The sequence below is a fragment of the Macrotis lagotis genome, chromosome 1 (assembly GCF_037893015.1).
Source record: "Macrotis lagotis isolate mMagLag1 chromosome 1, bilby.v1.9.chrom.fasta, whole genome shotgun sequence".
Taxonomy (NCBI): Eukaryota; Metazoa; Chordata; class Mammalia; order Peramelemorphia; family Peramelidae; genus Macrotis; species Macrotis lagotis.
Genome location: NC_133658.1, coordinates 161,884,519 through 161,901,308, shown reverse-complemented (window position 1 = coordinate 161,901,308; position 16,790 = coordinate 161,884,519). Strand labels below are relative to the sequence as shown.

Below are 16,790 nucleotides of genomic sequence, written 5' to 3'. Positions count from 1 at the left end.
AGGCCACACAGCTAGGCAATTACTAAGTGTCTGAGACTGGACTTGAACCCAGGTACTCCTGAGTCCAGGGCCGGTGCTTTATCCACTGCACCACCTAGCTGCCCCTATTTTATTTCTTAAGTTCAAAATGAAATAAATATTTTTAAAATAAAATTTATTCTTTAAAAGTACAATTTTTGACTTAAATGAAAATATATACTTCCCTATGATGATTTCACAGTGGAATTTGTTTCTTTTCCATCTCAAAAAATTTTTTGAAAGTACTAGATTTAGAATCTAAAGGTATTGGTTCAAGTGCTACTTTCTAGTTAGCACTTCAACTTAGGCAAATCAATTTCCTTCACCTTCACAATGAGAATAATATCTGCTCAATCTACCTCATAAAGTTGTCAAAAGATTCAAATGAGTTGATTCAGAGTAAAGAGCTCTGGCAGCTTTGAAGTCCATAAAAAGAGTATCTAATGTTCATTAGCTTTAATTCTTCCTTTAAGAAAAACAGGCAGTTTGATTTTTGGGGTGTTAACTCATATTGTAGAAGGGGAACATATTTCTGTTTAGAGAGAGTAACTGGTGAAAATCATTCAGCAAGTATATCTCCCCTGGTTCCCCAAAGGAATCAGTAATAGACAACTGATGAGGTTGAAGACTAATTGCCACAACTGTGAAAAACTTCAGAGTTGGTATGCTCCCAGCAGCCAATGAGAGCTCAGGAGCAGCTAGAAATATTTTCTCGATCTACATAACTCCTCCCCTCAACACACACACACACACACACACACACACACACACACACACACACACACACACACACACACACACACACTCTCTCTCTCTCTCTCTCTCTCTCAAGTAGTCAGGAGGGACTAACATGTTCTAATTGTCAGCTTTCTGAAGTAGAGTCATGAGGACTGCCTGGAGGTGGCTCATCTTTTGTCATTTAATGCTGACTGACACAGCTAGCATTACCAGAGGTAAGATGAAAAGATACTATTCTGAGAATCTCTTCCCTCATATCTCCTCTGACCCCTCCTAGCCTTTCTTTGTGCAATGGCTACTTCTTACCTGGTCTACCAGGGATGCAGATCACTGTATATTTTTTCTTCTGTGTTCTAATTTAAAGGTTTACCAGGTGATGACTTTTACTGACAGATTTTTAAGTTGGTTTTAATTGCATCCTCCCCCTTCTCTATCCTAAAGTTTCTTAACCTGTGACCCTTGAACTTTTAGATAGATATTTCAATATAATAGCTTTCCTTTGTGACTTGATGTATTTTATTTTATTTATTCTGAAAAGGAATTCTTAAACTTCACCAGTCCAGAAATGAAGTATTTAATACAAAAAAAAAAATGGCTAAGATCCCTCATCCAACAAGTTGAGGGCTTTGTTACCTCATGTTTATAGAGACTGTGGTATGGAGAAAGGAGCACTAGATGGGGAATTAGATGTTAGAGTCCCAGATATTCCATTAATTCACTGAATAACCTTTGGGGTACAGGTACACTTCACTATGACTCAATTTCTTCATTTATGAAATGGTAATAATATGTGTGTAGTTAAAGCTTAAATATGGCTTTTGAGAGATAGTGGGTTACCTTTTATTGGGGATCTTCAGGGACACACTGGATGATCATTGTCAGGATATGAAAGGGGAGATTCTTATTCACCAAGTTACTTATGACTTGGACTAGGATCCAAGGATCATCTAATTAAAGCTAGAAAGAATTTTAGAGAGCTTTTCATCATTTCACAGAAGTTAAATTGTTTGCATAGGTAATAAATATCATATACAGGATCCAAATTCAGGTCTCTGACTCCAAGTTCAGTGTTGACCTCTGAAGTTCTAGAATTCTAAAACTATCTTCTCCAAAAAATCATTGTAAAAAAAGAAATTTGTAAACTGTGAACCTCTCTAGAACAGTGAGCTAGGTTATATTTATATAAAATCTTTCTTTGTTAAATTAAGTTTGAAGATAGCTATGATTTGTTGGTACATAGTGAAAAGTCAGAACCCTGAGTAACTAGGGACCAAAGAGTTCTTAACTTGGGGTGTATTTAAAAAAAGTTTTAGACCATCAATAAACATTTATTAAGAGCTTACAAGCACTGTGCTAAGCTCTGGGGATATTAAAAAGAAGAAAAAGACAGTCCCTGCCCTCAATCTACTGGGGAAGACAAGAAGCAAAGATACAGGATATCTAGGAAATAATTAAGATAGGGAAAACACTACAATTAAAAGTGGTTTGGAAAGGTTTCCTATAAAAGATGAGCTTTTAGTTTAAAAAAAAAAGTCTGGAAAACCAAAAGACAAAACTGATAACTTTATGTCAATATATTTGGTTTCTATTGTAATCATATATGCATATAAGTGTGTGTGTGTGTGAGTGTGTGTATAGATAGATAGATAGATAGATAGATAGATAGATGATAGATAGATAGATATATTGACTTTACCAGACTATAAGTAGATTCAAGAGACAAAGACAAAAAAAAAAAAAAGATTAAGAATCTCTGTCCTAAAGGAAGTCCAAATAAACTAGAACTGCTCAGTTGATTAGAATTTCTCACCTGGATTCCAACCACTAGCCAATTCAACCAAGTAATCCACCTTTTCCCTCTTTCCCACTCCACACTACCTAACCTCATTTATTCTGCCAAAGAAAATACTGAAGGCAAGCTTTCTAAATTGCATGTGCGTAGTGAAACAAATGCAGATTTGGGCTGCATGTGCCTTTATGGCCAGTGCAACATCTGTGGTTTCCTTTTGAGGTGAAGAGGCTTCAAAAAATTTTGCTCCTCTTTACACATTTGAAATTAGACAATATTTCTGGAAACTTTGTAAGATGGAAGTTTGAAAATCCATGTTCATTCAAATTTTTCTTTGGCATCATATAGACCAGTACAGCAAGGAACTTACCTGATAAAATTAACTTAGAGGCCAAGAGATTATACTTCATGCTTCCTTAGAGATGTTCTCTTTGAACTGTTGATTGTTCTTCTTACCCTCATACTCCCTATAAAAATTGTTGTTCAGACACTTTGAGCTATTTTTACATTTGATTGTTTCACCACAACCACCACTACCATGCTTTCAATACTTTAGCCAGGAGGAAGGCTTTATCCATCTAGGAAACTATAGTGGATGTAGATATCCAGAAGGTTGGACACATAAGTACATAGAAATCCAAGTCCTCTTAGAGCTCTGATTAAATCTGATCGTTTTTACAGTTGAAAAAACAAATTGAGAGAGACAAAATCGTTTGCCCAAGGTCACACAGGGCATTAGTTGCAAATATAAGATCAGAATCTTTCACCCCATATACTTCATGCAGGGTATTGTTGTCTGAACAAATTCACCACTTTTCTACCTCTCACTGCTACTGACTCATTTATAGGTTGATTCTCTCTTACAAAATCAAGACAACTAGAATTGGAAGTCTCAGACTGTATATATTACAAAATTTCCTTCTAATCATCTCTCAAATATCTTTCCTCTTTGAGTTAATTTCCCTTTTTTCAGTACCAAACTATATACATATGGACTTGAACACAAATCATTATAAATGATCATAACCTTTAAGAGCAATTTAAAATAGCATGGGGAGGCAATATGGTGGCATGGACCTATTGTCCCTTAGAAAAGCTGAAGGTAGGGACTTTTGAGCTACAGAAAAGCTAAAAATGCTTTTCCCACATCACCAAGTCCAGTATCAATATAGTGCCCTCTGGAATCTACAGACCACCAGGCTGTTTAGAAAAGGACAACTCAATACAGGTCAGAAAATCAGAATAGATTAAAGCTTCTGTTTAGTCAACCAGAATTGTTGTTACATTATTCACCTGATAGGGAGACTTAACCTCCAAATAATACTAACAACAACAGCCTAAGAATGCAAAAAAAAAGCATTTAAAGAAGTAAGTTCACATTTGTAGTCTCAATGACTAAAGGTTAGGGTTCAACAGCTTTTTCCCCTCTTCCTCCCTCCTATCAGAGGAGTAATGGGAAATGAAATAGTCAGATGTTTCCCTTAATGCTGATTCCTCATACCAAAAATGACTTCTCTGTAAACATGTTAAACATAAATGTGTATGTACAATATTCAGCCTGCCTCTGAGGGAAGGTGGGGGGTGAGAAATGAGGGTGGAAGGAAAATATGTAACTTAAGAATATGCATATGCATATGGATGAATCCTGAAAGACTATCATAGCACAGATCTGGAAAAATAAAATATCAATTAAAAAATAGATGTATAAATGTGTCCTGAGGGTTTTATCTGTTAGCTTTTCCCTAGCTGTAGTGGGGCAATACCCCATGGAAATGCCAATGGTTTCATCAACCTCTGATCCACCAGTCTATTTCTCTTTCTTTTCTCCTTCTCCTTCTCCTCCTCCTTTTTCTTCTCTCTCTCTCTCTCTCTCTCTCTCTCTCTCTCTCTCTCTCTCTCTCACACACACACACACACATCTCTGTCTTTTTTGGGGGGGAAGCATAAGAGGAGTTAGAACTGTCTTGAAGTTTAAGAGTGAGCTAATGAATATCATTTATTGAAATTATATAACTAATTCTACCATCTGAAAGATTATAGAAAAAAGTAATAACTTAAAGGTGTCTACTTCGATAGTGTAGGTAGCACAGTGGATAAAGCACCGGCCCACTTAACCCCATTGCCTAGCAAAAACCTAAAAAAAAATCTATGATTTTAGGACTTTGTCTTGTATATATCAAATAGGGACAAAGACAGAGAAAGATTGCGACAGAGAAAGGAAAAAAGCAGAGGGAGAGAGGGAGAGAGAGAGAGAGAGAGAGAGAGAGAGAGAGAGAGAGAGAGAGAGAGAGAGAGAGAGAGCAATAGAGAGATATAGATATCCATCCCTTTCTCTCTACATATTATACATAGTTTGTTGTCACCCCCATTAATTAGTCTCTTAGCTTCTTGAGAATGACCATTTTTTGCCTCTCATTCAATCCCCAGTAGTTAGCACTGTCCAGGTTACAAAGTATATGTTTAAAAAATGTTTGTTGATTAACTGAATAACCTGACTTCTACAGCAGAGAGAACCTAGGTTTAAAGCTTCTTGCCTGAGTACCCGAACTTCAATCATGAGAGACTAGTGTCAACTAGAGACATGGCCTCTTAGTTCCAAGTTCTTCATTCTTTTCACTCACTCAGTTATCTTTCATTTAGCATAAATTACTGAGCTTCTACACCCCCCATCCCATTAAGAACTATATTAACTGCTATTCATTATCTGAACTGAAAGCAGAGGCACAGTTTGAAAGGCTTTCTCTACTTAAACTGGAGTTATTGCAACAACATTGTTTGTGACTCAGTGTCAATTATCATTAAAACCACATTGGGGGCTGGTTATTGTAAGGAGAAGGAAAGGAGTATTCAGTCCCTGCCACAAATGAATCATATACCCTTGAGATAACAGGGGAGATTGAGGGGCCATCAACCTCCCCACCACTACCTCCTATCAAAATGGTTGATTCATGACAGTTATCTAGAGTCAGATAATATGGTCACAAGAATTCTATATTATGCTCACAGAGAAGTCCAGGCTAGATATACTCACTTTGTCTCTAAGTGAATTTCTTTCTGCTAATTATGTTTATTTACTAACTTAACAAGATTTGTGGTGTCAAATTTTATATGAATTTTCAAGGTAGATAGCGTCCTCTACATAGAGATTATTTAGTCCAATCATATCACTGATGAAAATCATTCACCCAAGACTATACAACCTAGGTTGTATAGTGGAAAGCATGCTGGGTCTAAAGTCAGGGAGATTCATCTTACTGAGTTCAAATCCATCTTCAAGCTGCTGAACTTGAGCAAGTCACTTAATCCTATTTGCCTCAGGTCCTTATCTATAAAATGAGCTGAACAAGGAAATTACAAACTATTCTAATATCTTTGCCAAGGAAACCCCAAATGAGATCACAAAGAGTCATATATGATTGAAAAAATGACTGAACTAAACTATTATTATAGCAGCTATTACTTATGATAAAACTAATATCACAATTCTATCCCCAAACTCTGCATAATTTTTTAAATCAGAAAATTGGAAGTCGTTCAGTTTTCAACTGCTATAAAAGACAAGAACTACATTAGTCAAAATCACCTAAGTATCCCTCAGTACATTAAAACCATGTCTTTGTGACTTAAACTTTGAATGCACAGATTGCTATTTTTTCCCTGAGTCTTTGACTAGGAATTTGCACAAATTAAAGCTTTCTTCATCTTCTAATATCATTATCAGTGTTTTCTCAACTGTTAGAGAATTTATAATTTTTCCTGAGGCAAATTGTTAATAAATTTAAACAATGACCTTTTTGCTGCCACCATGACCTCCAAGGAAACTTTGAAAACTAACCCACAGGGGCAGCTGGGTGGCACAGTGGATAGAGCCCTGGCCCTGAAGTCAGGAGTACCTGAGTTCAAATCTGACCTCAAACACTTAATAATTACCTAGTTGTGTGGTCTTGGGCAAGTCACTTAACCCCATTTGCCTTGAAAAAACCTAAAAATAAAACAAAACTGACCCACAATGTTGCATTTGTGTGTATATGATCACCCAAATTGTACATAGACATCTTGGGCAATAACTCTGCCATTGGGCTCAAAACCTTTTTGGGGAAGGTGAAGGAAGTATATATCGTTTGGTTTCTTTTTTCCCTGATCTTCTTACTGAGGAGATATCTGGTCTCTAATTCTCAAGGTTTAAAATCAGTTTCTAATTTGAATAGACTGATGTTGTCCCTATAGAGTTTTTAACTCTCACTTTCTTCTTTAAAGGTTTTCCCCATCATTTAATATAAGAACTAATCAATGCTTATCTGGGTTCTTTAAACCATCTGGAATTCACTTAGAAGACTGTAAATCTCAAACATTTTCCTCTGATAACTTCTCTTCTACCATTCTATGATCCTGTGGTCTTCACAGGGTTTTTCCACATTCTCCCTCTCTCTGACTTACCCCTCTAAAACAACAACAACAACAAATACACACACACACACACACACACACACACACACATACACACACATTTATGTGCTGCACACACACATATAAATAGACATATACATATATAAACACATGAATTTGTCTTTCAAATACCACTCATCAAATATTTATTGTTATCCAATCTAATTTCTGGAACCCTACAAACTACCCACTCATGTTCTTTCTTTTCAATAGCTCTTCTCCCTCCCCCAGCTACCCCACCTTTTTTATCACACACATATCACACGTGCATATATGCACATATGCACACATACTTATACCACATTGGGGAGGAAGTCATAAAAACCAATGGTCATAAAAACAGATACTATATTCTCTCTCTCTCAGAAAATTGGTGCAGGGCTCAAGATGTTTGTTGTGCCAAAGAATGATAAAGGTAACACTTGATAGTGCTAAAGGCTGAGAATGTGTTAAGACTTTAGGAAACTAAAGAAGTTGATGCAAAAAAAAGTGAAGATTTTGTTATTTAACTAAGTCAAGAGTACCTAATAAAAAGCAATTGGAAAACTTCTATTTTTAATTGAAATTATAGTAATAATGCAATGAGACAAAACAAACTAAGCTTTATCTGGTACAGCTTTCTGATTGACAATACCCTCATCAGTCTGTCCACTATGCAACTAACATGGATCATGGTTGGATCTGCGACATTTAACAGTTGCCATGGAAAAAAATAAATAATCTGTCTACAACTAATTTGGTAGTCAGCTTCTCTCAGCTTAAGGATAAGAGATATAGGCCCAGCCCTAGGCCCATACCTAAAAGCCTTTTCAATTTAGTAGAGATCATCAGAACTTGTATATAACTTTCAAAGTTTTCAGCAATCTAGGGTCACCTCCAAACCATGATCAGATATTGGATCATGAGATTAGTTCCATGAACTGACTACTGTACCACAGTGATAATTCCTAATAACAACTCTAATCATTAATTGATCTGTGGCTGAATGTAAGACAAACTGCCATCCTGTTATAACAGGCCTGTCACAAATGTTTTGGGCATTTATGGCAATATAGAGGCTAGAAATCATCTCCTGAAATCCTCCCATTTTATGGATAAAAATGCTTAGATCAAAAAAAAAATCATCAGTAGCATAGACCCATTTGACATGGGTCTATCACTGGTGAAGAGAGAGAATCTGTTGTTTAAAAAAAATGCAGTGCTTACTATCCAACCACTTTCCTGTCTCTTTCAAGTAGATGTGATTATTTGTATATAAAGAGTCAACTAACAGGCATTTATTAAGGCCTACTGTGTACTTGGCACTAGATGGCAAGATGCAAATATAAGCCACAAGACAATCGTTACTCTGAAAGAACTGACTTTCCATAAGGGCAACAACATGTATGTATGTAGAATAAGTACAAGGTAGTTGAAGGAGAATCCTGTTTAAAGAACTAGGAAAGGCTTAATGTTGAAGACAGTGGTTGAAAGGTATTTTGAAGGAAAAGAGAAATTATCTTTGTGGTAGAGGTGAGGAGGGAGTGCTCTCCAGACATTGGAGTATACTCCAGCTAATGCAAAAGCAGAGAGATGAGTGACAACATTGTGTATAAAGAATAGAAAGGACAATTTGATTGTATCAATGAATGATGAAAGAGTTATAATACATAATGAGACCAAGCAAAGGGGTTTGCATTTTATTCTAGAGGCAATAGGGAGTCAATAAAATTAATTGAGCCTGAAAGTAACATGGTCATGTCTGTATTTAAGGGAAATCACCTCAGTAGATGAATGAAAGATGAATTGGATCAATTTTGGAAGCCAATGCACTAGCCTAGGCAAAATGTTATGAAGGCCTGAACTATGGTGGTATGTACCTGAGTGAGTAAACAAGAATTCAGTTTAAAAGATTTTTAAAGGTAGAAACAGCAAGATTTGGTCACTGAAGTGATGTTGAAATGACCAGATGTGATGAAGTGAGGGAAATGATAAGTGCAAAAGGACACTTTGTAAATGTGGATAAGTAAAAAAAAAAGAAAAAGAAAATGATGCCCTTAACAGTAATGAAGCAGCATTGAAAGAAAACTGTTTTTTTTTGGGGGGGGGAAGATAATGAGTTCTGTTTTAGACATATTGAGTTTGAAATGTTCAATAGAAGTATGACTGAGGGTAAAGACTATTGCCAGATACCTACATCTCTAAGTCATCTGTTTAAAGAAGATAAGATAACCCATTGAAATTGGTGAGATTGTCAAATCCAAATCATATACTTAATAAAAATAGGTTTTGACTACTTGAATTAAATCCAGTCTTCTTTCCACTATATAACACTACTTCATCTTGGGTAATCTGCCAACACCTCAAATACCTAAAACCAAACCTAATATCCTTTTTTCCCTAAATCTGCCTGCTAATTTTCTTAAGTCCATTAATGGTACTTCCATATTTCTAGGACACCCTCCTCTCCTGCCAGGCATGTTGAATATATTGTAGGATATTCCTAATAAAGTATAGATGGGACTTAATGATAACATCTGAGGTCCCTTCCAGTTTACTGAATTGAGAAGGAACTCTCTGATAAAATACAAAATTATATACTTTCTTCTTTACTTTTACACATATTGTGAGAATCATAAATTATAAGAAAGAACAAAGATGCATAAGTCTGCAAGGAAGTTACCAGTTCTCAAATATCTCTGATGGTGGGAGAAGTGGTTAGGAAAGTGGCACAAGTGAAGAGGGATTCTGTTAGTTGAACAGCCTCTCCTTGCGTCACCATTTCCTTTCATGTGAATGATTTCACAAGCAACTGATCTGGCTTCTAAGTGGGGGCTTTCCACCCACCCCACAGGCAATATTGAAAAGTGTTCTCTAAAGAAGACCCTCTACTTCTCCCACCCTCAGAGCTGAGCATCTTCTTTTGTGAACTTAACATATATCTTGGCAGACTGAAACCACACATTCTTACTGAAAAACCTGGTTTTTCAACAGGGTGGGTGTTTGGGGGTAAAAACATTTTTTCCTTTTCTTTTTCTATAGATGTTGATGAGGCTATTAAAAAGTTCTTTTCTTTTGTTGAAAGATCTTTATGCACTTAATGCCAAAAATTCTGAAATCTACTTAGAGGGTTCAGAGAGCCTGTTTAGGATCTCAGGATTATAAAAACTCTCCCTTTTCCACATGGTTGGCTAGAAACCTAGAGGAAGGATGGTTAAGTCTTAAATACACATCATATCAGTACCCCCTCAAAAGTCTAAAAATATTTACCTTAGAGAAGACTGAGAGTGGATAGGAGAGCCCACACACATATCACAACAGCCTTCAAGTTCTTGAAGCTCTTCACATGAAATCTTTGAACATTATAGATTAAGAGCATCAAATCAACAAGAATTTATCACATACCTATTATTTTATCAGACCCTGTGCTAAATTCTGAAAATATAAAGACCAAAAACAAACAAACAAGAAAAACAGTCCCTGCTCTCAAGGACCTTACAGTCTAATGGAGGAGACAACAGGAAAATAATAGATTTAAACAAGATATATACAGGATAAATTGGAAATAATCTCAGAGGGAAGACAAAAACAATTTGGAACTAGAAAAGATTTCCTATAAAAGGTATAAATGAAAGGAAAAAAGAAAGGTAGAAAGAAAATCTGACTCTACCTATGGCTAACTGGCTTTATGAGCATCTTATCAAAAATACTGAGGCTCATTACCATTGTTTTGGCTAGACACTGAAAAATAGATAACTAATGATATTTTTCCTTCATAATTGAAGAAAAGCATGTTGACATATAAGACAACATGCCTTACATATTTTGTTTATTTTACTGAGGGGAGCTTATGCAAAGACATCCTTCTCCCTTGCCTTTTCTAGAATGATTTCACCTCTTGGTCTGGTTGAGAGGAGACAGGACTTCTAATGACGTCTGGATGCTGTGGGAGTCCTTGACCTTGTGGTTATGATTTCCCTCCCATATCAATGAGGCTCCACAGTGCTCCAATAGCTCCAGTACATGATTTCCTGGCTACATATTGTCAATAACTCAATATATCCAACCTGTCTCTCAATGGACTAGTCATCAGTATAGTGGTTTTATGGGCTATAAAGTGTGATAAAATTGGCAACAAGCTCACAACAAGATGTCAATGGCAGGACAAAATCCACTTGCTACTCAGAGGTTTCTCCACCCTGCTCTGCTGGTACATTCCCCAGAACTCAAGATCACCAGATCCCTGCTCCATGATTCTTTCAAAGGTTCAGGCTAACTTTCCCATAACTCATAGGCAACCTGGAGGTGACCATTAGCCCATATGGGATCATAAAATCAGATTCTGAGATAGAAGGGACCCTAAACATGATCATATCCAACTCCCTCATTTTACAAAGAAGGAAATTGAAAAGGTTCAATGACTTGCCCAAGAACATATAGATAAAAAGCAGTATACTTAGGATCTCCAGCCATGTCCTTTGAACAAAGAGTACTATTTCCTCTAGTTTACATTACCTCCCTAGAATTGTCTTCCTGGCAAAACAAAGAGTTTTAACATGACTTTTCTCACTCTCCTGAATTAGTCTCTAGACTCTAAAGCAATGAACAAGTAAACAGCACTCAGAGCCTTTTGTCCAATACTTCATATATTAAAGGGTCTTCAGTTTCTAAAATGCAAAACAGTCTCTGAATGAATTTCTCTCTATAATGATAAAAAACATTGGAGAAATTGAATCACAAAATTTACGAGTAGGAAAGGCCTTTAGCAGCTCCTTAGTTCATCCCACATACAAAAAGAATGCTAGGTAATATGCTCAACAAGTGGGTCAGATAACCTGAAACTGAACATTATGTATCTTTTTACAATAATGGGCTTCAGTTTCTTCATTTACAAAATGAGAGTATTAAGTTGGATTCTGCCTCTTTCCAGTTTTAAATCCTATATCCCTTTCCCTGTTTTCTGACCACTCAGCTCACCTCCTGTAGAAGTTCTCTATCCTTTCTAAAAGGCTTCTTTATATCTCTCCTATTTATCCCCACCCACCTAAAATAAAAAAAGCCTACATTTTCTGAGTTCATTGTCCTTTCTGATGAAATATTTGAGTGTCATTATTCCCTTCTTTCATGCCTCTTTATTCCTTTGGTTGTTGTTGCTAATAACAATCTATATTAACTAGCATTGTGTAGCAAGGTGCTTTACATATATTATCCTATTTGATCTTTATCACAATCCTGTAAGGCAGCTGCTATTAGAATTATCCCTTCCATATCTCAACTTCCCCCCTTCATGGTTTCAATATATCACATGTCGGCATAAAATATTAAATGGGAATTTTGGGGAAAATTTGCTGAAGCCATAGACAATACATTGTGGTTTCTTGTCCTTCGTTATCAAAGACCAAAATGACATCACTATGCAAGAATCAAGTTACAGTGTGTCTGACTGCCTGGCAGGGCTGGTACAAATAGTCCACGTGAACACCTGGCTGTTTACTTTAAGTAAAGTTTACTCTAAGTATCTCACATTTCCTTTGAGAAGTTTCAGTTCTGCTTTGTTCATGCAGTGCCGGACCCACCATGCTGAGCAGTCCTGTGCCAGTGTCTCCCATGCTGCATAATCAACTCTAATCAATTGTTCAGGATGCCCCAGTATCATTTCTTCTGATCCCCCTGTGAGCACTTTTGGTTACATTCTAACAACGTGGTCAGCCCCTCATAGTTGCCCTCTCTGTGTAGCATTTGAACATTTGGCAGTTTAGCTCAAAAAAGAACCTTAGCTTCTTCTCCTGCCATATGATCTTCAAAATCTTCCAACAACAATTTAAATGGAATTGATTTAATTTACTTGTACAGTGCTAGTAGAGTGCCCAGTTTTCATGGGCATACAGCAATGAGGTCAGCACAAAGGCTCTGTACACCTTCAGGTAGGAGTCAGTCTAAAACCTCTTCTATCCCACACTTTTCTTTTGGAGCCTCCCAAATATTGATATTATATCAATCACTCTCATTATCAACGTGCACCTCCATGGAAAAATACTGCCAAGATAAGAGAACTTATCCACAATACTCAAAACTTCTCCATTTGCTGGAACCAAGGGTTCCACATATGAACTATGTGGTGCTGGCTAATGGAGTACCTATGTTATATTAGTGTTAATTGTTAAGCCAAAATTAGCATAAGCAGCAGAGAATCAACGCATACTTTGTTGCATCTCAGCTTCAGAGGCAAATAGAAGATCACACACCACAATCCTTCCACTTTGGTCTAGACTTGTAGCCTTTACAGGTTGAAGAATTTACCATCAGTTCACCCTTAGTGAAGGCATTTGATAACATGGCTGAAAATATCACGCTAAAAAGCATGAGAGCAAGGACACAGCCTTTTGTCAGTCTATATGTGAGCAAGAAATCTCAAGAGCATTGTCCACTATCCAGCACATGGGCAAATATGATGTCATACAATACTGATAAACTCCGGCAACCAAATTTTGACATAATTTTCCATAAGCCTTCATGATGACGGTATCAAAGGCCTCAGTCTGATCTCCAAATGTTGTATACAGACCTCTATTCTGTTCCTGGAATTTTTCCTGGAGTTGTAAGGCAGAAAACACTATATCAACTGTTCCTTGACCCTTTCTGAAGCCACAGTGGCTCTCAGAGAGGTGATCATCTTCCAGGGGAAAAATCAGCCTATTGAGGAGTATTCTAACAAGAACCTTACCAGCAATGACAAAAAGTGAAACAACCCCTTTGATTGTCACAGGACAATCTATTCCCTTTATATTTATAGATATGGACAATGTAGGCATTCTTGAATTCTTGGGGATAATCTCTTCATGCTATATAAACTAGAAAATTTCAGTCAGCTTTGGTGAGCAGTGGACCCCCTACCTTGTAAATCTTAGCTGGAAGAGAATCAGCACCTATGTTTTGCCATCTGAAAGGAGTCTAGCAGCATTCAAAAACATCCCCTTCATTTGGAACTTCAGCTAGGGATGAACTGACTTCAATTTGAGGTAAATGGTCATGTCCCTATCATTAATCCATGTGGTTCTATCAGCACTGAGTAGTTGAGATGCCACATAGGTCTTTGACCCAATGTTTTGAAAGAATGAAGCAAGAGCAGAGGGTAAACCAGGGTCAGACTACCCCATCATGAGAAAACCCTTCAGCATCTCATGCTAGAGCAGCAAGAAACATGCTACCACCCAGGTGTGGAACTCCTAAAGGATGTCAAACAGTTGGGGGGCAAGAAGCAAATTGGTGTGTCCACCTCAGTTCAGCAACCCTGGGGACATAATGATGGGGGCACCAGGTTCTGAGGGAAAGGGGATGGGCAGATACCTTCCCCTGGTTCCTGAGGCAGGAGTGGGGTTGGGGGTGGGGGAGGAGGAGGAGGAGAAAGCCTTTTGTCCTGCAGCACCCACAATTAGAGAAATGGGAAGAGGCAGGAGAGGAGACTGAGGGGCAAGAAAAGCAGCTGCAGACTTCAGATATCCAGAATTAGGCAAGGGGTGACAAGGCATCCAACTCCAAGAAAATTCACTTTCCCTTGTTCCCAGGGAGTTACCATGCCCCTGAAGGAGCAGATAGACGGAGAAAAGCCTCAAAAGAAATCACAGAAGAAATTCCAGAAGTATGGCAAGAATGTTGGGAATTCCAGTACTGTCTCATCAGTTTGCAAGAACTTGCTGGGTCTTGCAAATCACCCTTTGCATCTGCAGCCATCCTCTTTTCCTTGTATCCCTGACAGAAGTCACTGACACAGTGTTCTGTAAGAGAAAACATTATCACTGCTTCCTTGGAAAAATAATAACTCAGAAACTCCTTAGGACAAGAGAGAAAGAGAAAACAAAACAAAGCAGCATTGTCTTTTCTTGTGGAGGTTGATGAAAGGTGTTAATGAACAGTTTCTTCCCTGTTTTCTGGTGCTTTTCATCTTTGGACAGTCCATCTATCTATGGAACCCTAGTCAAAGGGAAGTAGGTATATTGAAGTAAAGGGCTTATCGGATGAGTTAAGGTTTTTTTCCTCAGACAAGATTCTCAGTTACAAAAAAAAATAGTTTGCTAAATCCTGTGTCTGTGGTTTAGAAGCCTGAAAGACATACTAAAGTAAGAATTCAGGCAGATAAACTTAATGGGAAGGAGACTCCCAGTGAATTTAGATGGGGAGGAATTCTGGCAAAGAATTGGATATTTGGAAATCTTTTTTTAAGAGTGAATCTTGAGTTGATATACAACTTTTACAGAACACCTAGAATCCTAGTGTGAAACCAACATTGAAGATATTGCTAAATGGTCGTCTTAGCCAAAATGATGAATGGAAATTAATACAGCTTATTATTTTCACACCAATAAGATAATTATAGAATTCCTGGCAATCTTGCTTCAAACTCATCTGAAACTGGCTTTAAAAATATAGAGGACAGTCAATAACTTAGAGTGTCTACTTTATGCAGAAGAATAAAGTCAGAAGAATGAAAACTTAGGAGGAGAGTACAAGATTATATGTGATGTCATTCACTGCTATAAAGTGGTGCTATTTTGTTAACAACTGCCATCTTCAGACTGACAAAGGCTGCAGAGGTGAGAGATTATTCCATCCCTGTCCTGATAGAGATACTCTGTGGATTGATAGTGAACATCAGAATGGAACCCACATCAGCTGGTACCTGTGTGACTGTTTCTGAGAATCTGAAGAGTAGGAAGACTACAGAGGGCTAGCAGGGGAAACCAAGCTGCAAACTCCTTCAGTATAGATAACCACTGGTACTAGGAAGTGAATGTGACTCAACTCCCTCACTGGATACTGGGGATCCATATCCCATATTTGAAGGGCAAGACTGAGAAGAACCAACTCTTGTCCTGCACTCTTCTTGCTTAGCTTTGTCAAGAAGGAAGAGGATGACTATTTCCATAGCTATCCCTGATCCCTGAAGCACTGAATTGGAAGGCCCTTTTCCCAGGGTTGGTATTTATCTGGAATATAACCCTGGAACTGTTATTTTTTTTATGTGCTCCAGTGCTTCCTCATTATGTGTTGTATCCTTTGTTGTCCACCCAGCCTATCACACCCATCTTTTCTCCTGATTCCCACTTTCAGGAACAAAGCCTGGTGTCATGACTCTCTGTCCAGTCAACTCTCATCTTTGTGCTTGCTGCCACTCAGCTCCTTGAGCATTTCTCCAAGGAAGAATTCTCAACCCAGCACCAATCTCCCTGCCTATGCCCCTCCAATTGCTAGCCTGATTGTACAACAGCATGAGTATCACCTAGTCATGATGAACAACAGGTGACCTGTTCACCCACTGGATACTTGTCTTCCACTTTTCAAGCTTATTTGAAATTTTTGCGTTCCCTCCCACTGCAATTTCAGTAAACCCTACTTTGTACCCTATTTAATTTGAAGTACATCTGTGCATATACATATTTGTTGTGTTTTCTTTTCTTTCAATCCTGTTCAATTCTCTGTGACCCTACTGGGTCTTTTCTTGGCAAAGAGGATGGAGAAATTTGTCATTGCTGTCTCCCCCTCATGTCTTGGATGCGGAAACTGAGACAAACAGAGGTAAATGACTTGTCTAGAGTCACAGTGTCTGAGGCTGAATTTGAAGTAAGGTTTCTTGATTCCAGGCCTGGTATTTGACCCATTTGCTCCAACTAGTTGCCATTATATGCACATCAGAAATAGAATGAATTCATTTCAGAGGAATCATATAATTGGCTAACAAATAATTCCAATGCCCTATGTTAAACTTCGACTCCCTTCATAACCAAGACTGGAAATCTCAGTTGTGTTTGTGGGTTGTATGTAG

The 16,790-nt window shown here is 37.7% G+C and overlaps 1 protein-coding gene across 2 annotated transcripts in view; it reads left to right on the top strand.

Moving 5' to 3' along the window:
• Nucleotides 1-842: 842 nt before the first annotated feature.
• CST7 (cystatin F) overlaps nt 843-16,790 on the top strand; it is a 34,348-nt gene continuing 18,400 nt past the window's right edge. For both annotated transcript variants that reach the window (XM_074209314.1, XM_074209313.1), the window contains exon 1: nt 843-971. In XM_074209314.1, coding sequence (XP_074065415.1) covers nt 902-971 — 70 coding nt within the window. In that variant the 5' untranslated portion in view covers nt 843-901. The remainder of the gene's footprint in view (nt 972-16,790) is intronic.